General features: G+C 42.5%; 1 protein-coding gene across 1 annotated transcript in view; it reads right to left on the reverse strand.

Moving 5' to 3' along the window:
* Nucleotides 1-710: 710 nt before the first annotated feature.
* nmbr (neuromedin B receptor) overlaps nt 711-26,930 on the reverse strand; it is a 75,372-nt gene continuing 49,152 nt past the window's right edge. The window contains exons 4-5 of the mRNA XM_085248014.1: nt 8,783-9,021; nt 711-5,750 (exon numbers count right to left, since the gene is read on the reverse strand). Coding sequence (XP_085104140.1) covers nt 5,591-5,750; nt 8,783-9,021 — 399 coding nt within the window. The 3' untranslated portion in view covers nt 711-5,590. The remainder of the gene's footprint in view (nt 5,751-8,782; nt 9,022-26,930) is intronic.

Raw genomic sequence — 26,930 nt, forward strand, 5'->3', positions numbered from 1 at the left:
ACAGTAAGAAAGAGACGGGGCAAAAATGGCCTCCGTGGGAGAAAAACCACTGCTGACCAAAAAGATCACAAAGACATTTGCCACCAAACATCTGGATGATCCCCGAGACTTCTGGGATTTTTATTCTGTAGACTGACGAGACAAAAGCTGAAATTTCTGAAAGGTTTGAGTCCCGTTACATCTACATCAAACTAACAGCGTTTCATACAGAGAACATCACAGCAGGAGTCAGACACTGTGGTGGTAGTGTGATGGCTTCTCTGATGCTTCAGGATGACTTGATGTGACTGATGGAACCATGAATTCTGCTCCATACCAGAAAATACTGAAGGAGAATTTCCTCAAGCAGTCAGGTTATGCAGCAGGATAATGATCAATAAACAAAGATTTTGGGGTGGCCAAGTCAAAGTCTGGACTTACACCACAAAGAGAGTGGTCCAAAATTCCTCCACAGTGATGTGAAATACCCGTTACCAGTTACTTTTTTATACAGGGCAGGTAGGCTTGGATGACTTTATATTTACTCAGGTTATCTATATGAATTTATTTGATGATTTGAAGCATGTAAATGTGACAAATATGCAGGAGGGTTGTCTTGGGCCGGCAGTCCTCACACGGTGACCTGCCTTGGTTATGTATTGCACTGTTGTCCCTCGTTATCCCTTTTACTGGGGGGGGGGGGGGGGGGGTGCATGTGTGTGTGTGTACGTGTGTGTGTGTGGCGATGTCCTGGTTTTCCTGGGAAACAGGTCTAGAGAGTGTGTCCCACCGGGACATGCAGCGGATCAGCCTCGTCTGTGGGAGTGGCTGACCTTGCGTCGATGCCGGATCGTTGCAAGAATTCCCGTTAGTTTCTAAGCAAGACAGTCAGTAAGTGTGAGTTTGCTGCCGTTGTGAATGTACTAATGGCTGCGTCTGTGATTTCCCAACGAGAGGGAAACACGGAGCACGGACACTGGGAGAAGACACGGCATAGAAGTCGGGGACACACGGGGATCTATCATTGCGTTAATATTTACCTCACTGTAAATAAATGCACTGTGTTCATTACAGAGAGTCCTGCATTTGGGTCCTACTTTCCCTGCAACCCCACACAGTTGATGTTTAGACGCATCCACACACACAGGTGGTGTCGGTTGGTGCGGGTATTCATAGTTACTGTCTGAGCAGATAGCATACTTTTTTCTTTGTTTTTTTCAAAGAGCTTTGGGTATTTGGTAGAGATAAACAAAAAGTCTCAAGATGACACTAGAAATCATGACCTGAGAACCTAGAAACAGCCACTGCTTTCCTTTTCTGTAGTCTCCTGTCAGAAACTGGATAGTTTTAAAGAGACAGACAGACGTCCTATAAACAGAAGAATGATTAGAGAAAGTGAAGTCTTGCAGAGACAAACAGAGCAAAGTCAAAAAGGTGAAACAGAGAAGGAAGGATTTCAGATTTCAGGACCGGAACAGCTCTTTCTCATTACTTTTGTCATGGACACAGTTTGATAGATTGCTATGATTGGATGTGGTGGGGGAGCTGCTGTTATCACACAGTGCTTAAATAATGCTTAAATAATCCGATTAAATAGTTGTTAAGGCCTGGTCCATTTTAATAACATTCAATCAGTCTCAAATTCTGGTTTCAGTTTGTGGAAACTCTGACAGAGTGTAGCTGATCCTTTTATAAAGTTAGAAATATACAAGCTCGTCCAACAGATTACGTTTCTGAACAGAAACCCAGGGTGGGCAGCTAGCTGGGAAACACTCCTTCAAATGCTCCTTTCAGGTCAAGTTTGAGGTGCTCTGCAGTTTGCAGGCACAGAACAGGCTGACAGCTTTCCTCACAGTCAGCAATTCAACAAAGCAGGCGTGATACATGAACCCAGATTAACTGCTCGATTCCTTTCAGTGGTTCTTTATATCTGAGAAAAAACACATATTGTGGAGAGATCTTGGCACTGGAACATAAACTGATTGGACAATTAATATTTGGTTTAATGAGCCGAGACGTGGAATTAGAGCTGCAACAAGCGGTTTGACTATCTGAGTCCCTTTTCAGGCAAGAACACCAATCATCAACCTTTAGTTCTCAGATCTGACAATCTGCAGCTAGATTTCAGGGGGAAAAAACAAGCTTTCCAAAGCTCAGAGAAAAAGTGGAACTTAATTTTTAACATGGATATGAGTCACTTTTTTTAAACTTTAAGAAACAGACAGAAGCCTTGCTGTATGTAGCCTTCTGCGAGCGTTCTTCTAATTCTTTGTAGATTGAAATTCTTTAAAACGTTTTGAGCTACACTAAAAACTAAAATGTTCCTCTTTCTTCCATGCCCAGATGTTTTGGCATGACTGTCATCACACCAGCCTCCTTAAAAGACAAAACGGTCATTTTTACCCCTGGCGGCAATGACAGCGTACAGAGTGACAGGATGAACATGATAGCGGCTCAGAGATGCTGCTCATTCCACTAAACCGACAAAAGACTCAAGCAGATGCAACTGAAGTGTGTATCCATCTGCACTGTTGCCCTTTAATGGTGACGTAAAACACACACACATACACAGACTACTATATTTTCACTAGTTAAGGGTTTCGAGCCATGCCTGGTTTATCACTGGCCTGATTGAATCCATAAAAGTTCTGATGAAGGTTATTCTGTGAAACTGAGCCATGGTCAAACTATAAGGTTCAACAGATGTGAACCTTATAGCCCGTTGACAGCTGCCTGCACGCTGTAATTTCAGCTTCTTACATTTGATTGTCTAATTTAAAAGCTACAAGCCTGAGGTGACGACCAGCAGCCAGGCTGCCCTGTAACCTGTCCTCTCTCCACTTTAAATAAGCCTTTAAAAAACATTTATTTCTACTAAAATATGGCAATGATGCTGCAGATTGGTGTGTGAGTGTGTGCCTGTGCAGAAGCATTTATTCTGTGACTGACATTCGAACAGGACTTTCCAACACAGGAAGGTGAAGCATGCACAACATCAAAGAAAACACACTCAGTTTAAAAGAGAAGAAAACTGACACCAAAACACGGTCAACAGGACGTCACAGCATCTCTTTGAAAATATGGCACAGATACTCCATCAGCTGTTGACGCTAAGGCAGAAGCACAAAGCTCTGTTAGGTTTTGCATTCACCAGGAAAGGCTTATTATCAAAATCTGATTCTGCGGTGACTTCAGTTACAGGTGAGCAAGATATTGTCGGGTGATGATGGTAATCTTGTTCCGTGGATGGGTGAGGAGCTGCTCCTGATTGTTAACAGTCGGTAACAGGATTCATTGAGGAGATCAAAAATGAGCATGAGTGTCACAGCTCTGTCCTCAAGAGCATAAGCCTGTGTAATTCTGTATTTCACAGGTCCATAAAAATTTGTGATGCAATTAGTTAGTAATTATGGAAGGAAAAGGGAGTTCAAACTAGTCGCTCTTACTTCATAACCCGAGGAGTCTTCATGAAGTGCACAGCAGGGCAATGCTTTGCATTTATCTACAAGCAGGCTAACAATTAATTCACCAAATAATATATGTTTGGAAGCAAAGCACTTCCTATAATTTAGCTCTTATTAATGTTCCAGAACACCCTGAATCCACGTTTAAAGCCCTCTTGTTTCTACGTGGCTTTAACAGCTTCTTAAATTGGAATCAATCTGCTTTTCCCTTTTTTCACTTACATCTCCGGTTCCATTGTCAAATACTCTCGTGAGCCAAAGCTCCAAATATTGATGTCAGTGAAATTTGTAATACCTCTGGAGGTCACCTGTGATCATAATCCACTTTAAATCTGCAATCTAAGATTGCACTGCAAAGTATGCATCACATTTGAGCCAATAATAAAGTCCAGTATTGGGCTGAAGTGTATCGGGTCGGTAGTTCAGTAAAAATCAGTTTTTTCTTCTGCTTCTCTCAGAGCTGTGGAGGCCGATATAAATGAAAGCCTGGAATCGTGCCACTACACTCGGCAAGTAAAACCACTCACAGAAAAAGACATTTCAAACCTATCAGGAGAGCAAAAGTCTCTTAAAGCTCGAAGGATAATGAGACGGATGACATGAAAAGCAGGAGGAACAGTTTGCTGCCTTTCAAAAGACTCTGCAATTTATTGGCAGCCAAACAACAGCAACATTAAAGTCTGCAGTTCAAAAACAGAAACATCAGGGAATCTGAGTAAAACAGAGACTCTGCTGATGTGAGCAGACGGGTTCAGGTTCCCCTTTTAACACCAAAACTATGGCAACAGCAGCATTCATTTTAAAATGAAAAGCAAGAGCTGCTGTTTGTTGGCTGTGAGGGGAATTTCTCCTGTACAAATATACATTAAAGTAAATCAGCGATCTCACATCGCTTCCAACAAGATCATTTCCTTCTCATGAGTAAATCAAGAGCTGCAGCTTAAGCTATGTGCCTGTCAGTCATTTTCAATCAGACCCAAGATGTTTCCTCAGTTTGGCCAGCAACTCAATTTGAAGCAAGAGAAAGTGACCCGCAGCTTTCCAGCAGAGGATTATGGATCACACTCTGTGCTCGAGCTTCTCAGGTTGGCGATGCTACCGCCTGCAGAAATAGGCCACACTGGGTACTTTCCTAACACCCAGCAGCACTTTGAGATTTGCTCCATGAAAACACAAGCAGGACCTTGGTGAGGACAAATGCCCACTGGCCTCCAACTCAAACCGCCTGTGTTATTGTTCAAGGACCAGAGGGCTAACGAGAGCAGCCCTGCCAGACCCTGTTCTCATCAGAGGTCCTTATGAGTTCAACACACACAGCAAGTTAAAGAGCTTAAGGCTGCTTCCAGTAATGTGACATCCAGAAAAACTAAAGCTGGCACCAGAGAAGCACTTTTCACAAAAAATGTTTTAAGACTGTTAGCTGTTAAAACCTGGTGGATACAGCAAGCAACAGAGCCACAAAACAAAGAGCTACCAAACAGATTCAGGTTCAAGTGCGTTCATCTCCAAAGTGGTTTTAGGAAGAGTTCGGATAAAGACAGGCCACACCCCATCACTGAGTAGCCTCCGAGCATTCTCCGAGACCTTGGATAACATGTGAACATTTTTCCTCTGAGAGTTCTGAAACCTTTATCTGAGTGCAGCAGACAAACGAGCCCACTCAGTGAAATCAACACACAAAAATGGCTTTTTAGATGAGTCCATTGACGGTGAGCCTCCCGGCAGCAAAGCACAGAGAAAACGAGCAATAGCTGCAGATATGCTAACGTTGCAGCCATGCTGTCGGCTTTAAAGTCTGTGAGGCTTTTCTCACAAATTTGATTCCATCCATCTTTATTTTTTATGCAGTTACTGTTAATAAATCTGGAGAATCATCCTGGAAAAAAGTGTTCTTAGTTTTTATACTGTCCGTCTTGTATTTCTAAGAGGCACTTTCTGTTTGGTTGCCAAGGTAAGGATGTAGACGATAACTCTGATGGGAAAGGAGCGACCGTTGCAGCCATTCAACTTGTACAAGACTCGTGTCCGCTGTCCTTCCCTCCACCATCCATCGCTGCTCCGCAACAGAAAACCTCTCCTACGATAGTCCAACATTTCACACTCGGGAGGAGGTGAAGCTGAAAATGTCAGACTCTTAGCGTCCTGCTTCACAGAGCCACTTCCTGTCTGTTGGTGTTTCCATTGGCTGCCGGAGCGAGGGCAGCAGTGGGCGTGTTCTTCTTGATGGAGGTGAGGCGGATGTGGGAGGTGCTATGCAGATAGCTGGCTTGGCGCTCAGGGCGAGGACCTCGACCACATCGCAGTTGACTAAGGAGGAAGAAGAAAGCAAAACTCAGTGCAGATGTTAGTGGCGGGATTCCTGTTTACCAGATATTTTTATTGTTCGGAGTTTGCATGAATGTGGGTTGAGGCGTAAACCTCTGAGTGGTCAGTAAGCCTCTGTATCCCGATATAAACACCAGCCCTTTTACCATTTCACAGATGAGGAGAGGTTTGTGGGGAACATGCAGTGTGTCTGCTGAAGCTGAAAGCATGTGAGATTAGCGTGTTAAAGTTTTACAGGATCGTAGTTTCGTAGCTGAAAGGGCAAAAAGAAATCAGGTCTGGTTTCCATTTATTAGACTCATGTCACTGAATTCTGTTTTCATAAGCTGACACTTCAAACTTATCACTTCTTTGTTCCACTACAAAGAGTTTTGTGCTTTTGCTTTATTATCTCTGAAAGGTCTTATTAGCTCTGTGATAGAGAAGATGATTGTAGCCCTGGGACTACAGAGTTTTACTCAGTAACTGTCTTGGCAAAAGAACTCACAGCAATGGTTGCACATCTATCTTTTTCCATGTTTCAACAAATTTTTAACATTTAAACCTGCTGTGGAGGAGAGGATTGCTAGCTCTCTTCTGCCTTTCCCTGACTCATTGCTGGTCGTCGTTGTGTCACTGCCATCAGCCTAAATATCTGGAACCGTGCGCACACGATCCTGCCTGCTCGATACCACTACTGGTGGTCAAAAATACAACAGTGTAATTTAATCTGTCTGCAGCATGTGAGAACATTCACTGTGTTTAAGTTCTTCTTTCAGACTTTAGCACAAATGTAGATCTGCATCTAGAGTCAGACGTACAAAAGAACAACAACAACAACAAAAAACTCAGCATGGGAGTAAAGACTGGACTATGTATGCACAGAGGGTTGATGGGGGAGCAAAAGAAAACAATTCAAAGACAGAGATGAAACAACCCAAAAGATAACCACCAACATAAAAGAAATGCAGTGAAGGCATTAAACTCAATAAACTCCAGGCAGAAACCAGAAAACACAGAAACTCTTCACTCGAGTAGAAATAAAGCAAAACACAAAAACTAGAAGCTCTAGGATAATAATGAGGAGTAATCAAAACAGGAATGCACTCTGACTTTTCTGTAACAGAAGAACCTTCACAGAACTCACACAGGAAACTAAGAATTCAAATCTCCTTAAATACATCAAACCCAAGGACCACAGGACTGCTGTCGGCTGTTCCTGCTTTAAGTCATAGCTCTGCAGTTTGGTTGTCTGCAGTTTTACTTCCTCTACTTCTCTTTTGTAGAGATTCTCATTCAACAGTAGCTGATGAAGAATTTAGTTCTATGCTGATTTTTTTAGCCAATAATTAATCACTGATTACAGCCTATATGGAAAATCTGCATCACGTCAGCCACAGATGAATGCCTCTTTCCAAAGAACTATTAAAAACTAAAAAGCATGCATGTGCTGGAGATATTTTTCTTCCAAAAGTCATAATCCTCAGAAACAGGCACACATGTTAATTGGCTCTCTGGGTGCAAAAGGCGAAGAAACATTTCTGTACTTGAAGTAAATCATCACACATGGACAAATTAAATTGTTCACCTGTTACATTCTTCAAAACAGGCAAATAGCTATAATTGCATCCCAAAGGCACATTTTACTTTTCCTGCGGCGTCTCTGCTGCTTCTGAGGTGTCACGACCTGCTGCAAATCTGAGCTGAATGAGAGAAAAGCCCGTCCCCGGGTCACGGTTTCCCGCTTTTTGGGAAGGCTGTGCCATGGTTACGGTGAAGAGTTTAAATTTGGGTTTCCATCGTGCGGAGGCAGAAACATGATGAGTTTCAGGAGGTTTATTGGGTACTCAGGAGGAGTTTTAGAAAATGGCGAGGCTATGATTATTTTTCAGCAAGTTATAAGAATCCATTCAGACTGAAGAATGAAATACTCGCTGTGTGGTTTTTATCTGAATGCTCAGTCTTGTATAAATGTTCGTCCTCTAGAAAGTTTTGATTAGTCTGTGACTGCAGCTTCATGCGGTGTAAACACTCGGAGCACAAAACAACACAAACACGCTGCCAATGGCGTGCAGCGCAGACGAAGCGCGGCCTCGGCATGCAAAGACATTTCCATCCGTATCCTTCCACCGTCTGTAAATCAGCTACATTCACATTTTATTGATGCAATCAGTAAAGTAGTAAAGACTCACTGGAGCATTCAGCCTCTGCTTGTTTTCCACCTTTTTATGGTGACAGCAGTTAATGTGAGCAGTAATAGAGTTAGCTGTAGCAGCGTCCAGTAAATCAGCATGCCGTGAACATTTCTACCTATAGTGAAGACAAACAGCAGCATTCATACGTTCAATCTAATTTCTTCTTCAGTAGTCGATGTAAAATAAACATGACCACGTAATTAAGCGTGTTTTATATCACAGAACAGCCGAGACGAGCTCTGAAGCTCCTGCATTCGCTGGCTGACATCAAGCATCTGCCTCTGCTTGATGATTTTGATTTTTGAAGCTGATATTTGTAACTTTAACTCTGAATAACACACAATTCTGGCACCAGTGAATTTTAAATAAATGTAGAGCACTGACAGGCTGTTTGGGAAAATTACTGACATATTTCTGAATGACTGACGGACATCTTCAGTGGGAGCAGCTGAACCTGCAGCTGAGAGCAGAGTGAGATGTTAGTCTTTTATAGACACTGAAAAAATTAATTCAAGGGAAATGTATTCAAATGTAGCTTTTTCCATATGTTTATTTTTATTATTATTCTTTATTATTTTTCTTTTCTGGGAGTTTTGTGTGTATCCAAATAAGTGCTGCTGAACATTTTACTAATCCAAATGCTGCAGTGCAGTTATGAATAACACTCTGCAGGAGCACACCAGTGTGCACACTTTGGAAATATTAAAGGGGGAACTTGCCCACCTTATTGTTTGTGAGATGTTTGAGAACAGTGTCATCTGTCTCTATTCTCTGGGGCAGTGCAGGGATCTGGTTAGGTAACATAACCGTCTCAGGTAAAAGCACCTCAATAACTCTGACCTGTTGAAGTGTCTGCGGAAACTCTCACTGAGCAGGTAGAGCGCAAACGGGTTGACGCAGGACGAGGAGAAGCTGAGGACCCGGGCTAGAAGAGTGATGACGAGGTGGGCCAGCGACAGATCCATCTGGTGGTAGTGGAAGGAGCGGTACATGTAGAGGACGTGGTTTGGGAACCAGCACAGGGCGAACAGGCCCACAAAAACCAGCACGATCTTAGACAGACGCTTCCTCGTCTCCATCTGGAAGAAAAGGATTTAAAGCGATGAGACATCACAAGCTGGAGGGACTGAACACAAAACAGTTTTCAGTAAACAGAGCTGAAGGATTTCCAAACTACATCTTCAAATGGAACTCACTGGATCTCACATGATCAGACCTCTCTGTGATTCATTAGAGGAAACATGAGCTGTGGAGGTGACTTGGAAAAGAAAAGGATCTGTCTGCATGTTGAACTGTCTGATTCTTATAGTTTGGCCAGGGTCACAATGAGAGCATGTGGAGGGGATACAAACTTTGACAGGGGGGCAAATGGCTCAACAAAAGCAGGAGGGGACATTCACGCTGTCTCTTATGTGCACTATGTTACACTTGCACACATCCACAACGTCCATAAACACAGATTATAAACTAAGATGCCACGAATACAAAAACCTTAAAGGTGCATTTAAAAACACAGACATGGTCCTTTATAAAGGACTTTCCCTTCATGACTTCTTAGTCTTTTCTATATTTGTCTCACTTTCTTGTTTCAGATCATTACAGACACAGTGTTCTATTGTATTTTTATCTGTATTTACTGTACAGCACTTTGGTCAGCCTTGGTTGTTTTTAAATGTGCTCTATAAATAAACTTGACTTGACTTGACTTGACTTGACAGACATGTTGGTATGAAACAAAGATGGGGTGTGTGTCTTTGTCACAGACTCTGAGTGCAGAGTGTCCTCCACACATTTCCAGATGTTTTGCAATTTTCAAGTGAGGTCTTTAAAGATTTAAAGCCAGCAGTGGTTTAATGATCTGTTTTTGGTTCCATTAGGAATGAAGGGAACTTCCCAAAGTCTGCCTTTGATGGCCCATCAGCTCCAACAGCTCCATCAGCTGCAGTGCCCTCCTCAGTAACTGCTGCAGAAACACTCAGCTACTATGATATGTTGTTACTCCAGTAACTTTTCAATGTTTAACTGTTTCCATTACAGCCTTTACTTATAGCTGTAATAGTGTGTCAGTAGAATTCAGCTGAGGGGGCACAGTGACCTTTTTCGACACTCCTGGCCCCCGGGGATGTCCCTAACGCAGAAGCTCATCACTTTCTTTGTTAAAGTGACTCCTGCCTACTCCCGCCTGTATGCAGGGCCACAGCCACACACATACTCGATGCTTTGTTGGTCGTCCCTTTTAAGAACATTCAATGGTTTTGGGGGCATATGTCTGAGCACTGCTGCAAACGTATTAGAAAGGGCGTGTTGGAGTCCATCCCGGGCATGCATTTTATTTATTCTTCCTGAAATTTGTAACTTTTATACATTTTACATGGAAATTGCTTTGCAAAGAAAAACTCAGAATCAGGAACCAGGTGACAGTTAAACAAGAATGGCAGTTTCCCAAGTAAGTCACCTGCATTATTCAAGTTTTTGTTTAAACCTTTTGCTTTTATAACCTCACGCTTGGATCACTGCAACTCCCCTTTAATAGGGGTTGGCCAGGGGACTTGGTCACACCTACAACTGGTGCAAAATGCTGCGGCACGGTTTTTAACTGGTAAAAGAACATTTGAGCATATTACTTCGGATTTCCTTACACTTGCTTCCAATTTAATTTAGGATCGCTTTTAAAATCCTTTTACTGTTTTTTAAATCCTTAAATGGCGCCTGTATATTTGTCCGATGTGGTACAGTCCTATGTCCCCCCTCGTTCACTCCAGGCAGCCGAGCAGCTGTTGCTCTCACTCCCTAAATCACAGCTGAAACTTCTCTATTGTGGTCCCGAAGCTTTGGAATGATCTTCCTCTTCAAGTTAGGCAATCTACGTCAGCGGTGGTTTTTAAATCCAGGTTGAAAACTAATTTTTTATTCACTGGCTTTTGACTCACTGGGTAACTGACATTGTTATTTTATTGTTATTTATTTAGTTATTTATTGTAGTTCGTGTTCTCTTTATATTTCTGCTGTACAGCTTTGGTTGACCATGTGTTGTTTTTAGTGTGATAGTGCTATATAAATAAATTATAGTATGGTAAACTTTTGAAGGTTTAAACCTGTCTTAACCTCTAATTTCTTTCCAGGTTCTCACAAAGTTATCTGGACATTTATTTTTATTTACTTTATTTTATTGTATTAATGTTTTGTTTTAGGTTTGCTGTGACAAATGTCTTCAGTCACTGAATCATTGAATCGTCCAACCCTCTATCTGTTCACATACACACAAGCACACACACACACGCACACACACACACACACACACACACACACACACACACACACACACACACACACACACACACAGTATAACTTGTACGCTTATTTATATGATGTAATTCTCCAATAATACAACCTATGTTCAGAGTTCTTGTGTATCCCTGCCTGCACACATTTGTTTGGCTTGATTTTTAGTCTTTGGAGGATAAAGTCATTACTGCATGGATTGTCTCACTAATGAGTGTTTTTGCAAAACTCAGCGTTGGCTAATTAGAATTTAAGAAAACCCACCATCTCCTCCCTGAACACCATAAAAAATGTTTGTCACACAAGTTGAGTACGAATATTTTGTGACAGCTGGGATGTTCATGAAAAGCTTTCCATTATTATGGTTTTGCTTTTTTTTCTGTGTCTGATGGTTCTGCCCAAAACATATTATTTGTTGGAAGTGAGCAGCATATAAATATGGAGACTGATCTGTATTTAAAGATGAAGAATAAACCTTTCTGGAGACCAAAGCAGAATAAAAGCTCTCAGGGAGGATGCTGAAGTGGATGGATGGGTCAGCGTCCGCCAATCAGACATGCTGGTTTATTTTAATAATGACTGCAATCTTCCCACAACCTCAGTCAGTTTTGTTTGTGATTGCAGATCAGAAAACAACATGCAGTTCTCACTTTAAGGCAACGTCACACCAAACAAATATTCATGTAGGCCATTTCTTCTTACAGTCTGATGCTGATTAGTTAGAAGCAGATTCTGTGAGCCAAAGTTTCTATGGTCTTCATCAGTCGCACCAAAAGGCAATAGGACTTAATAGTAATTTTTTGACTAATGAGTTGTCAGAAGTGGTGAGTCTCTCCACAGCATGTCCCATTTTTCTGTATTAAACACTTGTAACTGTATTGAATGAATCCAGAAGGCAAACAGAGTTGAAACAGTTGCCTTCATTAATGGGTTTACATTTGAAAAAGGTGTACATACATCTGAAAAATGAATACATAAGAACAAAGCAAGTAAAAAAAAACCCACAAGAGTTGACCCAAATGTCTGTTTGAACAGAGGAGGATGCCACAGTGTTGAGGGAAAGGTTTTGTAGCTAAGCTTAGTTTTCAGACAGGTACATGGAATCACGAGAAGACCCAGGGATCCAGCGTGGAGAATAGGAGTGGTTATCAATGATATAAGTGCGGGCTTTGTCTCGTAAGTTCATAAAAGAAAGAACTAAGATTTTAAAATGATACCTAGACCTGACTGGAATCCTCTTCAGACACTTGTTTGTAGCAGAGTATGTTGAAAGCATTTTGTACAGTTGGGAGGCAATTAATAGATGCATTATACAGACAACAAAATAGACCATTACAGTAGTCGATGCTGGAGGAGATGAAGCCAAGAACAAGAATGTCCAGTTCACTTTTTGAGACAACAGTCCTAAGTTTAGGAATATGTCTTAAATAGAAAAAGTAAGCGCGAGTCAGAAACTTGTTATGAGCATCAACAGTTAAAGAGTTATGTGCGCTAGCTTGAACAGTGGATGAGAAAGAGCTCCAGAATGATAATTAAAGACTCAGTCTTATTTGTGTTAAACTGCATAAAAATATTTACCGTCCAACCATTCACTGCATTAAGTCAGTTAAAAGCAGAGGCACAGTTGATTGTCGTCAGCATACGGATGACTAGAAATGGTTTATAGCTAGTAATAATGAGACCTAATGGCAGGATATACAATGAAAACCAGATGATAATTCAGCCACATCTGACCAGAAACTGCCAACTGAGTCATCGCAGTGAAGAATAAAACTCTTTCCACAAACGCATCTGAGCAGCATAAATTAAATGGGCTTACTTGTCTTTGTCCTCACAAATAGTTGAACCTACTAAACCACCTGCTAATGCTAAAAATGGTAAGATGCTAACACTGGATTGACAATGACAAGATGAATTCATGCTGCTTTTTGTTTGTCAGGCAGGACACGGAAATGCTTAGAAGCAAACATGAGAGATCCTCGCAGTAAAAACAGTAAATCCAGCAGTTTTGCCCCTCGATTGTTTACTCTGGTGTAAAAATGTACTCAAGCTCGATGGAACTGACAGTTTGACTCCCATTGGGACTTGCATATGAAAAGCAACGATGAAACGGATGGAAAACAGAATGAGTGATGGGCGGAGACTCCAAAGAATGGATTTAGGATTATAATACCAGCAGATGCATGGAGCGTACGCCATCATGAGAGGAACCTGACCTTGTCAGTCTGATGCTCAGCGATTGTTAGAGACACATGGAAAAAGGTCAATCATGTCAGTCAAATGCATTTTACACAGGTCACAGCCCAGCTCGATAAAAACACGCAAAAAATGTCAGCGGCGTTTCTTCAAAGAGCTTCTCTGTGTAGGGCAGAGGTCACACCCATCAGACTTGCTGGCTTTCTGATGCTCCTTTAAACAGGAGAGCAGCACACCGACCTTCACCATTCCCTTTTTAAAATCCTCATGAGCACAAATTAAACTCCGAGTGCATTCAACCTTCTCACTGCAAACACAGAAAGAAGTAGAAAATCAGCTCTGCAGTACGATGTTTGACACAAAAGGCCACACGGAGTACTCGGTGGAGGATTTTATTCCCCCTCAGGTGCACAGAGGTTTTTTCCTTCTCTGTGCTTGCATCTCTTTGATATTTCAGTGACTCGCCATGAACGTCACAGCACTGCAGCGAGACACAGTTTGTCAGTAACAATCAGCCGGTGCAGAGTAACAAGGACCGGGGGCCATCTGTGTGTCAACTTCATTATATCCTCTGCTGATTGGCTGTCACAGGAGTCACCTAAATCCTCTCAAGACTTGTTTAACTTTTTGAAGTTTCATTTCACTCCTTTGACCAGAATGTGTTAGTTTTAAATTCTGTGTCATTTGATTTGTTAGTTTTAGTCAAAGTTGACACACAGACGCGTGTCAAAGAAATGATCAGCATCCCACACCCAGGACTTTGAGTTTCACAGCAGACAACAGGCTCATGTGAAGCTGTAGCGCACAAGTATCAATTTCATGGGGTAGAGATTTTTATTTGGGAAAATTTCATGTTTTTAAAGGATAGAGATAATAGATTTTTAAATAGATTTTAATTGTAGTAAAACCCCTTCTGCAAGCATCTGCCAGCTTGATTAGCAGCATGAAGCCAGCAGCAGCTGAGAATTCGCAGCAGGACCTCCCGACAGCATCACCTGCAACCTGCAGTCGCCACAACCAGCTGCTTCTCCTACTCACTGAAAGTTTCTGCTGCACTGTAACTTCACTCCTAACTCCTGTTTCACTATTTATCTGGAGGCAGGTTTGTCTTGTTTTTAATTTAAGCAGCCAGTTAGCATGTGGTAACAGACTACTAGGTATGTCTGGACAGGGTCAACATCCTTGTCAAATATGCTACTACAACTAATAATAACGGTCATAAGTCCTGTATTTTATTTCAGACATTAACCACACAACACTGTTAGCACTTATTTACACTTCTTTGGCCCTGAAATTCTCTGCTGATGTTTAAATGTTGTATCAAAGCGTAAGTTGCACACAATAAGAGGATTGTCAGCAAGTAAATAAATTAACTGAGGCGTGCATGTGTTTCTTTTACACAGTGAACCTCTTTAATGAACACGTTGTGCTGCGTAAAGAACAGATGTGTCTTTCCAGCTACACATCATTAACAGCAGCCAGCTGCTTCTCACCTCACCTGACTCCACCATTAAAGATGAGAAACGTTTGTATAATAAAAAAAGTTAAAGCGACAGCAAACTCTGCTGATTGCAGAGCAGGAATAATCTCAGTGCTGCAGGCGGGCTGCTGATTTGTGTTTGCTCTGATTTGCTGCAGGACTCGGGCAGCGCTTGGCATCTTTCCCGAGATCCTCTTAGGCACCTGCTGCTACGGGCCATTACTCATCTGGAAGGCTGGATTATGTCAGTGTGTGTTTGCATGAACTTTTAGAGGTACAAATAAACTTTTCCTACTTCTAATTTCTTTGCAGTTTGTAAATTATTTATTTATTGTGTGTGCCTGTGCCTCTGCATGTGAGTGTTTGTGCTCATCTGGGAGTTGAGAGCTGTCGGCTCCCATTAGAGGTACGTCTGAGATGGATCCATCACACAGCCATCACTCTGTCATTTTGCTTTCACACTCCACATGCTGCAAAAATGCCAATATCCAGAAAAGCCACAACAATCCAGAACTCAATACACATAACTGACAGTGAGACCCATGAACCAAAGCACAGGGTCATACAGAAACATGAAGACAGAAATCAGGGACTCAACAATATCACACGGAATCAGACCTGATAGTTGAATAATAAAGAAATCCAAAACTTAGCCTGTATGAGAATCCAAAGTTAGGACGCTTGGAATAAACCCTCAGTAGAAGCCCAAGAATCCGATGCCTTCATCAAACAATTAAAAAAGAAAAAAAAACTTTAGAAAAAACCACGGGACCAAGACGGCAAGGAGAGGCTTCATTTCGTACTCGGTCGGAGTGTGGCGGATCTTAGTGTCTTGCTAAACATCATAAACCTGGGAGGAGGACGGTTCCACAGTGTTGGTGTTCCACTCATGTGTAAACTGTAAAAACAAAAATACTTATGAGCAAAATGGTTGATTATGACATCTTATTAGTATAAATTACAGTGGACATTCCCATTGTCCTTCAAGGAGCAGACACATTTGGGCCTAATCAGCACTGCTTTTGCACAGGTGCCAAGTGACTGATTTAAAAGTTACACAAGTCCTCAGCTGGACTGGAAGTGGGTCACAGAAAGTTTTCATGGCTTAGCTGAGACTCAAATGTCACAACACACCTGACATTTGACCCAACCAAGGTGGACTACTGGCTGAGTTTGACTTAACACTACCAGTCAAATAAAATGCAAATATGGATCATATTTGGGTTGTTGTTATCAGGCCAGTATTCCTGGAAGGAGTCACTGCAGGTGAGGTGAAGAGCTTTTCTAAAGTTAACAGCTACACTTGTTACCACGGTTCCAGTGACAGCCTCCATCACCCCTCCACCTCTCCACCTGTTCAAGCAGAAAAGTGTTTTCTTTAACAGACCATAAAAGTTGATTTACTGGCCCAGGGAGGCCAAACTAGTGTGGACACCTTGAGGATTTTGCACAGTAATTTAGACAGTTATTTCAAAGTCTTATCTAAACTAACTGGTTTTAATGATGGTGAAGGAAAACAATAATTTGTAGCTTTTCTTCCACCTTTTTTTTCTTCTAGCACCTTCTTTTCTCTTTTAAGTGGATTTGAAGTGTTTCTCTATGTGAGCTTTTGTCTGTATTATTTTAAGGTGTTCACCTTAAAGATAATAGTGATTTGGCAGTATTTCAACAAAATCGAATAATTTTTGATCTGTAGCGGTTTCTTATAATGCCTTTAGTCAATCATTGTTACTTAAAATCAGCCCCAAAAATTAACACTCTGAAGACTTTCAACAAAATTCCAGTCAGTGCTTTCCCAGGAAGACAAGACAGGAAGCTCCCAATGTGTGAGTCTAAAGCCTGGTTGGTTTCATGACCTTGTTTCACTCATGTTAATGCAAACATTCACAAAGCAATTTTGTCGGTACCCCAAAGCTTTAGGTATAGCTTTAAATGTAGCTTTAGTTCTAGCTTTAGTTCTAGCTTTAGGTCTAGCTTTAGGTCTTTTCTAAGGTTGAGCTGCCTGATGGTGGTCATCCATCGCAGGCAGACCATACCTCGGATTCATGTTTCCATATTCTCAGATGCTTTGTTGCTCATGTCGACTTTTCACCCTTACACATCAGTGTAAAACTGCGTTTGTATTTCACCATGTTGATGCATTAGACGTAATCAGTGAATATTACTTGTGTACTCTTTTTTTACACTTTGAATTTAAGCATGTGTCTTTCCTCAGACAGTGTTATTCAGCTCTTCTCTGACTGTCTCAGCCTGAGAAAAAATTGACTTTCAATCATGCAGATCAACCACCTTCCTCGGTGTGCTTTGTGGCTTCTCGTTGGCAGCACCTGAAAAGATCTCTGTTCGATCAAAATGCAGCACTATGAAATGAAATTTGCTGGGAGCATCTTATCTGTGCATGCATTGTCTGACTTCTGCCTTTGGCTTGTTTTTGATTCTCACAGCTTGTTTGTCTGAGGGAAAGTCGCAGTGATGATTAAAAGAAAAACTCTGATTGTTAGTGGGAAACAAGACACGAACAGGCCTCTCTTGTATCAAGTTCACACACTTTGTCAACACATCCATCCACCTGAGCCATTTCACTTTAAAAGGAGAGCTGCACCTTATCAAACATATGCAGCAAAAACACATTTCGATGCAGCAGGCTGGATACGTGAAAAACTCCACACCATAAAGACTTTAAATGTCGCCATAGGAAGTTGAACTTTCTCAACTCCTGTTGTTGGATGTGTGATGACAACAAGCATGAAAAGCAAAAGAAATCTGGGAGTGAGAAGCAAAAAGAACTTGTCTCTGCTGCAGGGCACACACTCCAGGCTACAGAGGGAAATGTGAGTATGGATTCATTCATATTTCTGATGCTGACGTCAGTAGTTGAGTTGGAAAAAACAGAGTCCATTCACCCACACAAAACTTTCATGATATGAAGGTTTCAGAACTCAGAGGAACAACTCTGAATAAAAACATCTCAGAAGCAAAGTATGAATAAAGTTAGAGGGAACAAATATGCATGCATCAATACAGGAATCATGGGGTGTACTTCGTTTTTCATAGACTGCATAGACACTAAGTACACCCCATTATTCAATAATAAGACGATAAGAACTTGTGTTGTTTGCTGTAAGCCTCTTTTAACAGAATAGCTTCAGTTCTTTGAAGTACAATCAGGAAATTTCTGTTGCAGATTTACTGCTGTGCTCAGGATCATTGCCCTGTTAATGACCCAGTTTGGTCCCAGCTTTAGCTGTGGGACAGACAGCCTCACATATAGAAAACTCTAGAATACTTTGTTAAACAGATGAGGCCACTGAGTGACTGCAAGATGGTCAAACGATCATAACTGCGCAGCTGATCTGATGTGTTTGGTTTACGCCAAACCTGCTGCTGTGCATTATGGAGAGAATCTCCACCTTCTCAACAGTCCAAAGGACTTTATTACAGAAGTCTTGTTGTTTGTGCAGATGCAGCTTTACACACTCGGGCGCCCTGCTGGCACACCCTGGAGTTTCTCTGACCATTGCATGATCAGAACTTTGGATGAATTTTCTGCAATGTCCAAACCTAGGAAGATTGGTGCCATTTTATCACACACCTGTTAAGGTTTTAGGAATTTTTACCCAGACCGGTTAAATGCCAATTTTACAGAGTGGTCACAGAATCTCTTTAGCAGCTCCTGGGTCCTACTTACCCTCCTAATTCCTATAAAAGCAGGAAGGGTGTACTTAGTTTTTCAGAGTCCTTAAAGCTCCACATACAAACCTCTACACACACACACACACACACACACACACACACACACACACACACACACACACACACACACACACACACATATATATATGTGTGTGTGTGTGTGTGTGTGTGTGTGTGTGTGTGTGTGTGTGTGTGTGTGTGTGTGTGTGTGTGTGTGTGTGTTTATATATGGTACCAATGATATTCTGCGTGTTTATCAACCCTCCGCTGATGGACTGTCATGCTGTCCTGGCAGATGGCTGGCATTCTCTGAGCTTGGAGATTTCTTCCTGTTAAAAGGGAGGGTTTTTTTCTCACTGTCACCAATTGTTTCCTCAAAGAGGCTTCTTTGAATCCTGAGGTTTTCTCTGTATTATTGTAGGGCCCTTACAATATAAAGCATCTTTAAGCGATTTCTGTTGTGATTTGCTGCTATACAAATAAAACTGCAGTGAATCATTTAATTTTGGGACAACAGCCTGGCCGTTAGCTTCAGCTTCATCTAGCTAAATGCCCTTCCAGTAACGCACAGGAGTGTGAGAGACCACGAGCAGCCTCACTCCAGTGGTCTAAAACCGAGCAGGGTCCTCGCAGAGAAGAGCAGCCCGTCCAAACACACGCACTCAGACTCCATCTACTACAGTTTCGTTTTGTAAACTCTGTGACTGGAGGGCTTTTCTGTGGGCCTTTCTTTTGTGAGCATTTCATGAATAAACATGAACTTTTCTCACTGTTTTCATATCAGAGACAGAAGATGGAAAAGTCTCACTAAAAGCTGCTGCTGCAACAACCTCTGTGTGTTTCTGAAGTGGCAGCCTTTGTGTGTGTTGTTGTTGGCCCTTACTGCTGCTGCTATTGTTGGAGGTTTTGCTGAAAGCACATGTGGCAGCAAAACAAGAAAGAGACTAATTATGATGTATACTCCACTGCTTATCTGAGGGGCTGCTGTGATACAGGACCTACAAATGCTTGGAAGCACCAGTAGATGGTCAGAGGTGGGAGCCACGTGTGATGGAAAACAGCAGAAAAGGAAAGACACTTACTGCAACATGCATACATACTTCTGAAAATAGCTCATGTGGACACTCTTGATCAACACCATTAATTTATTTACAGAAATCACAAATGCCTTGCTAACCATTTCAGTTAATCCGAGAATAACAAAAACTAGAGCTAGCTGAAAAAAAGGCTATTTGGTTTTTGAGAAGCAAGCTCCAACAAATCCAAATGGCCCTCCAACCAGCATATTGTGGTGTCACAGGCCAGTTTCTGCTCTTTCCAGTTCATTAAACTAATTCTTTTTGCTCAGAGACATCCCAGCATTTAGTTGGTAGAAACTCTTTTTCATAAGCAAAAACTAACTTGGACTAAAACTTCTGTGGACATAATAAAGTGCACAGCTTCAGCCAAGATAATTGTCTTCAGTTTTCTGCTCTGCACACTGTTTAGTGTATAAAAGTGTTTTGCCAGCATCTTTGTCACACTGAACCACCTGTTGCTCTGAATATTATTCGTTTTTCTGTTGTGAAGATTACCCAGGAAAAATGGATAGGCTCGCTCTGTCCTCCTGCTCAACCAGGTGTTTTTGGCAGCTGGTGATTGGTTCTTATTTTCTCAAAGACCAGTTTAGTTGAACACCAAATATCTGCCATGTGTGACTAAACCTTTTGATTTGACTGTTGGTCCCTGTTGTCTATGTAAATGGATTGCAGTTATATTTAGCAAAGCTCAACGAATGCTTTTCCCTCCTGTTCTTTTCTCTGCCTGCTGTCAGTCCCATTCTGAGAGGAAGCAGGAAACTGCAGAAAAGCTGCTTCTGGAAACAAACATCGGTGACAGAGCTGAAGTAATGAGCTTTGAATGGAAAATGGCTACATTTACATAGACTAAGCATTCAAACAGAACTTTATTCTGTAGAACTGATGCAGTTTATTGATCCTAAATTGAGACCAACAGCCAATTTAGAGTTCTCTGTCTTCTGGTTTCTCTCCGTGTTCCGTGGTTGCGCTGTCTCCCTTGTCAGGTGTATACCCTTGTCAAGTCCGCGTGTCTGTGTTATGTTTCCTGTTTTACTTTGAAAGTCCATGTCTTATGTTAATGTGTCTGCTTTTGCTTCCCTTCCCTCATTAGCCCTGATTTGTCCCAGCTGTGTTTTCCTCCTGTCTCCCATTCACTGATTGCTCCCTCAGACAGCGAACATGATTGTCTGGACTGCGGGAGGAAGCTGGAGCAGCTAAGGAAACCTACAGAGCAAAAGTTGTAAATATAATTTAAGTTACCATTAGTGAAATGTTAAGGATAACATATCCTATAAATGTAATGAATACTGCCTACAGTTACTGATTCTGCAACTTTATAAAGGAGCGTTATCACGATGTGGCATGCTGTCCTGCTGGAAGCAGGAAGAAGATGGTGCACTGGGATCATAAAGGGATGGATGTGGTAAGCAGAAACACGGAGGAAGGCTGTGGGGTTTAAATGATGCTCAGCTGCTGCTGATGGGCACAAGACTGTCAAGAAAACCACCTCATCATCACGTCATTGATACAAGGCAGGCAGGATCCATGCGTCCATGTTCACACCAAATCCTGACTGTGTGCTGTGTTCAGAGATGCTCTTCTGCATATCTTGACTACAGTGAGTGGTTATTTGAGTTAGTGTTGCCATCTTGTCAGCTCTCCTCTTCCCCGACTCAACAAGGCATTTTCTGCTCTCCCTGGATGTTCTGGGTCATTCTCTGTAAACCCTAGAGGTGGTCCCTGTAGATCAGCAGCATAGATTATTCTAAGTGCTGACAAGCTTTTGTGATAACTTTGTTTTTACTGGATGATTTCGCTGTGAGATGTGCAAGGGAATAAAGTTCTGACAGAAGAACGAGATTATCCTGATGGGCTTCAAAGCTGGTTGATGGGGTTGTTTCCTGCATGTAGTTTCTTCACACACAGCAGCTTTTTATTTTCTCCTAATATCCTCAGACATCAGAATAAAGCAACAGTCCAAGCTGGTGGCAGGGGAGGCAACACTGTGTACAGCTCACAATTCATCCAATAGGAATGTCTCACTGGCTACAGTGGTCATAATTTCTGTGACATATGAAGCTTTCAGTCACGGACAGGAAACCATGGTTGGAGATTTGAAAATGATTCTAAATAAATTGTTGTATTATAGAAAAAGACTAAAGTTAATTGAAAGTGGGGCGGCTGTAAAGAGCAACACGATGACTTTGTGCCACAAACCAAACAATCACGAGGTGGGAACATGCTGTACCTGAGCTCACACCTATGCCTCAAGGAAACATGGAGCTGCTTATGGGGAAAGGTTAGACCTCTACAGTGAGTTTCATTTATGCTCCTGCTTGTGAATGTCAAGACGTTAAAGCTGAGCTGAAAAGCCCTCAGCAGCCTGACATAGATGACAATATCTGCAGCCGTACATGCATTGAGTGATTAAACGGACCTGGGGATAATTTCACCTGCAACAACATCAGTGACACCTGTAATCTGAGTGTTTGGTACCGAAAGACAAGAAACAAGTTGTTAGAAAAAACAAAACGCACGCACACAAATGAACGGCCAAAGATTTGAAAGGAAGGTGCAGGCGGTGTACTGGTTTGGACCGGTGCTATTCAAGGTGGACCAGTCATACCTTTTCAAGCTGAAGATGGACTCAAAATTAACTCCTGAACAGACTTCCAAGTTTTAGAAAGAAATGTTTTTTCATCTTTCATTATCATCATCACCTTTATTTACAAAGCACTTTAAAACAACCACAGCTGACACAAAGTGCTGTACATTGGAACCACAAAATAAAATTACATGAGATATAAATAAAGACCAAACAAAAGAAAATTAAAATAATTAATTAAATAACTAATTCAATTAAAAGAGAAACTAAGTCTCACTGAGGTTAAAAGCCAAAGAATAAAAGTGGGTTTTAAGATGTGATTTAAAAGTGGACAGTGAAGGTGCCTCTCTAATGTGCAAGGGCAAATTATTCCATAATTTTGGAGCCACAATAGAGAAGGCCCTGTCCCAATGAGCTTCCTCCTGGATCTCGGTACCTCCAGGAGCAGCTGGTCAGCTGAACTGAGAGACCGACAGGGTATGTGGTGATGAAGAAAGTCAGAGAGGTAAGGCGGGGCAAGACTGTGAAGGCATTTGAATTTGAAAACATGAAATTTTTAAAATGAACTCTTAAAGACACAGGCAGCCAGTGCAGAGACGCTAGCACATGGGTCATATGCTCTCTTTTACTAGTTCCTGTGCGGAGTCATGCAGCTGCATTTTGAACCAGCTGCAGACGTTTGAGCAACGACTGACTGATCCCCGCACAAGTGAGTTACAGTAGTCCAGGCGGGAAGAAATAAAAGCATGGATCACTGTTTAAAGGTGCTGTCTTGAAAGAAAAGATTTTACTCTTGCCAGTCGCCTTAAATGATAAAAACTGGACTTTACCACTGCTCTGATTTGGTTGTCCAATTTAAAATCAGTGTCCAACTTAAAACCAAGGTCGGTAACAACAGGTTTAAAATAGACTTCCAGGGATCCCAAATCACCGGAGGAGGACTCACAGGGACCAAACACCAACACTTCTGTTTTCTTTTCATTAAAATGTAAACAGTTTAGAGCCAACCAAGCTTTAATCTCATCTAGACATGTCAAGAGAGGTTTTATGGAGATGCCATCCTTCTGCTTTAGTGGCAAATAAATTTGGCAGTCATCGGCATAACAATGAAATGAGATCTCATGCCTTCTAAGGATGGAACCCAGAGGCAATAGATACAGTAAAAACAGCAGTGGCCCTAAAATTGAGCCCTGCGGGACGCCGCATGACAGAGAAGCAGAGGATGATTCGGAAGGCTGACAGAGAAAGTTCTATTGGCAAATAAGACCTAAACCAATTAAGTGCAGTGCTACCAATACCCACTACATCATTTAATCGAGAAATTAGAATATTGTGGTCTACTGTGTCAAAGGCAGCAGTTAGGTCAAGAAAGACAAGAACAACATGGTTACCAGAATCACATGCTAGAAGGATGTCCTTAAAAACCCTTAATAATGAAGATGCTGTGGTATGAAGTGTTTTAAAACCTGACTGAAAGTTTTAGTCTTAAGGCCGTAGACGGGAGACTGGTCCACCTACCACTGGCCTCAAGGATGCCATTATCATCTAGAAAATATTTCAGCTGACTTAAAACAATTTTCTCTAAAACCTTAGAAAGTAAAGGCAGCTTAGAGATAGGCCTATAATTGGCTAAAACTGTGTGATCAAGGCCAGGTTTCTTAAGCAGTGGCTGCACTACTGCATGTTTGAAATTTGCAGAAACCACACCAGAAGACACAATGCTGTTAATAATGTCAAGGACATACTGTTGTATACTAGGAAAAATTTCTTTAAAGAAGGCTCAGGTTTATCCTTGGGCTGCCTGGTTTTTAAAGGAGCCACAGAGTCCATGATTGTTTGACAGCAAGAATAAAACCAGGAATTAAGCTCTTCTGTGTCAGAGGAGACCAAGTCAGAAGGGCCGCCGAGCTGATTAAAAGCAGCAGAAAACTGCATGGCAGTGGAGGGGTTAATAACCCAACGGCACCGAGCAGCAGCGCCAGATTTAACTGCAGTAAAACCAACATTGAATAACACAGGCATATGATCTGAGAGTCCATAGTCACAAATCTCCAAGTTAGTGACAGGCAGACCATATGACAAAACAAGGTCCAGTGTGTGTCCGTGCTCATGTGTAGGGCTTTTTTACCAGGCTAAAAGAGTCAATAAGGCTTAAGTCCTTCACCAGTGGCTTATCAGGACAACATACATGTATATTAAAGTCTCCAACAATAAGAACACAATCATAGTTGGGCATAATCCCAGCTAAAAAATCAGAAAAGTCGTTTATGAAGTTCTTATTGTATTTTGGGGGGCGATAGATGAAAGTGCAGAAAACTGGGTTTGTGCAACTCAATTTAAATGAGGTAAGTTCGAAGCTGGAGAACAAAGGCTGTAGAAAACACTGCTTACATTTGTAATCCTTTTTGTAAACAGTCGCTGTGCCTTCACCTCTGCCTGACGTCCGTGGCGAGTTTTAAAAAAAGCAACAATCCATTGGTAAAAGTTCAGATAGAGCACTGGACTCACCAACACTCAGCCACGTCTCAGTCACACACAGAAAATCCAGATCACAGGAACTGAAAAAGTCCCGAAGAATAAAAGTTTTGTTTAAAAGTGATCTGGCGTTCACCAGGCCAATCCTGGCAGGAGCTGGAGCTGGCGCTCGGTGTTCAGGAGGTCCAGAAACCCGACCCAGTGATCTCAGGTTTCGATAATGTTGATGGCGGAGGTTTAGCCTGGGAGGGCATGGGCAGCGAGGCCGAGGAGCATCATCATCAAAGCCGACCACAGTCACCAAACAGGCATCAACAGGATCCAGGAAACGCCAAGACACAAACAAACAAACAACCAGGCGACCGCTTCGTTTACCCTGGCAACGATGGCGCTTTCGCTGGGAAAGTAGTGTTGGAACCCGGTACAGGTAACCCGGGATTTCCGATGCAAATGGGGGCAGGGGTTGCTGCCCACCAGCTCCAAAGGACACAATATTTTGGACCACAGGTTTGAGATCCAGTGTCTGGCGATCATACCTCAGCAGAGACTTTGTTTCATGGATGACACAAAGTAGAAATAATATAAACAGGAACAAACTTGGCAGTGACAGACAAGCAGCCACACACACCACTGCCATTTTGACGCCAGTGTGTGTGGGTGCTTCTTCTTTCAAGAAGACAATGATTGGGAGGAGATGTTGGCTGTCCGATTGGCCTCCCTGCTGCTGCTGAGCCTGGGACGGTCTGCTTGCCTCCACCCCGGTGGGAAGGGTAACATCTCTTGGGTCTGGGTTCTGTTTCCCCCTCTGGGGGCGAGGGTACCTGGACCCGGGGTATAGAGTATGTTTGGGGAGTGTGATTGTGTGTACATGTCCATTTATGTCAATCCTTACGTTGGGTGAGTGCTGAGTGTTTGTATATGTGTGCATGAGGGTGGGAATGCATGTTTGTGTCTGTGTGTGCCTGTTTGTCTGTGTCTATATGTCAGGTCCGGTCTTAGACTCCACCTCTCTGGGAACTCCCAGGCCCTCCAAGGCCTTTCTCCCCACACCACACTCCCTGCCGGTGACTGATGCCCTCAGGGGTCGGTGCATTGGTGGTTCTTGGTGTCCGGGGCTGGGCGCTCAGGTATGTACCAGCTCACTCCCGGTGTCTACTTAGCCTGGCGCCTGTTGCTTGGTCAGGCCTCCTCCGGGGTGCGGGGGGCCCTCGGGCCTCCGGCCTCTGGGCCTGCGGCTTGGTTCACTCTGGCACAGCTGGCTGCCGGCAGAGCCGGCGGGCACGCCGGTGCAGCCCCCTCTAGCTTCTGCTCGGTGGCTACTGGGTGATGTCTCGCCCGGGGATCCTCAGCCCTTCCCATGAGGGTGGCACCGATGCCCCTCCGGTGGTCCTCCTTGGGCTCTCGCACTCTGGGGCCTCTGGATGTCTGGGGCCTGGATCTCCTCCATGCCTGCTTCATGCCCTGGGGGACGGGGCTATGGCTCTCTACATCCTCTTGCAGACCATTACATGTAGAAACCATTTGAATACAAGCGCGCTGATCCACACAGGTGTGCACACGCGTGTTCACTGTTCGTAGACTTAAATTACACCTTTCTTGGCTGCTACTTCAAAGCACATTGTGCGCTGTCTGTCCTGCGTGCTGCACAACAACATTGAATATTTAGTATTTACTGCTGTTTACACTTAGCTGGATTAATGCGATGGTGTTGTGTTTAGTATGTTGCTTTGGGTTTTCTTGCTTGTTTTCTATTCTTTTTCTCTCAACAGGTGATCCAGGAGATTTCCCCCCCCCCCTTTCTCACTGTCCGTCTCCCCTTCTGTTTTTCTTTTCCTTCCTCTTTCTTTCTCCCTTTCCTATCCCTCACTCATGTCTGTCCCATCTGTAACAACTGAAAATAAAATAAAATAAATAATAAAAACAAAGGTCGATCAAATGGACCAATACGGCAATGCCACGATGATCCATTTGGCAAAATAAATCCATTGGGTATCCTTGTTGGTCTTCAGACAACAATTCTGACGGCTAAAGAACCAAATGGGACAGGCAAAAAAAAAAAAAGAAGACAATGATTTTTATGCGGGACGACGCCCAATCGCACAGAAGCACTCCAAATAATGAAAGAATAATAACTTGGTCCCTTCCTCACCTCACCTGTGAGCCCTTTTTAAACGAGAGACTTATGGTGAAAGAAGAACA

This window comes from Mchenga conophoros, linkage group LG15 (assembly GCF_057382185.1).
Source record: "Mchenga conophoros isolate Kocher_MC1m ecotype Shallow Benthic linkage group LG15, M_conophoros_male_GT1.1, whole genome shotgun sequence".
Classification (NCBI taxonomy): domain Eukaryota; kingdom Metazoa; phylum Chordata; class Actinopteri; order Cichliformes; family Cichlidae; genus Mchenga; species Mchenga conophoros.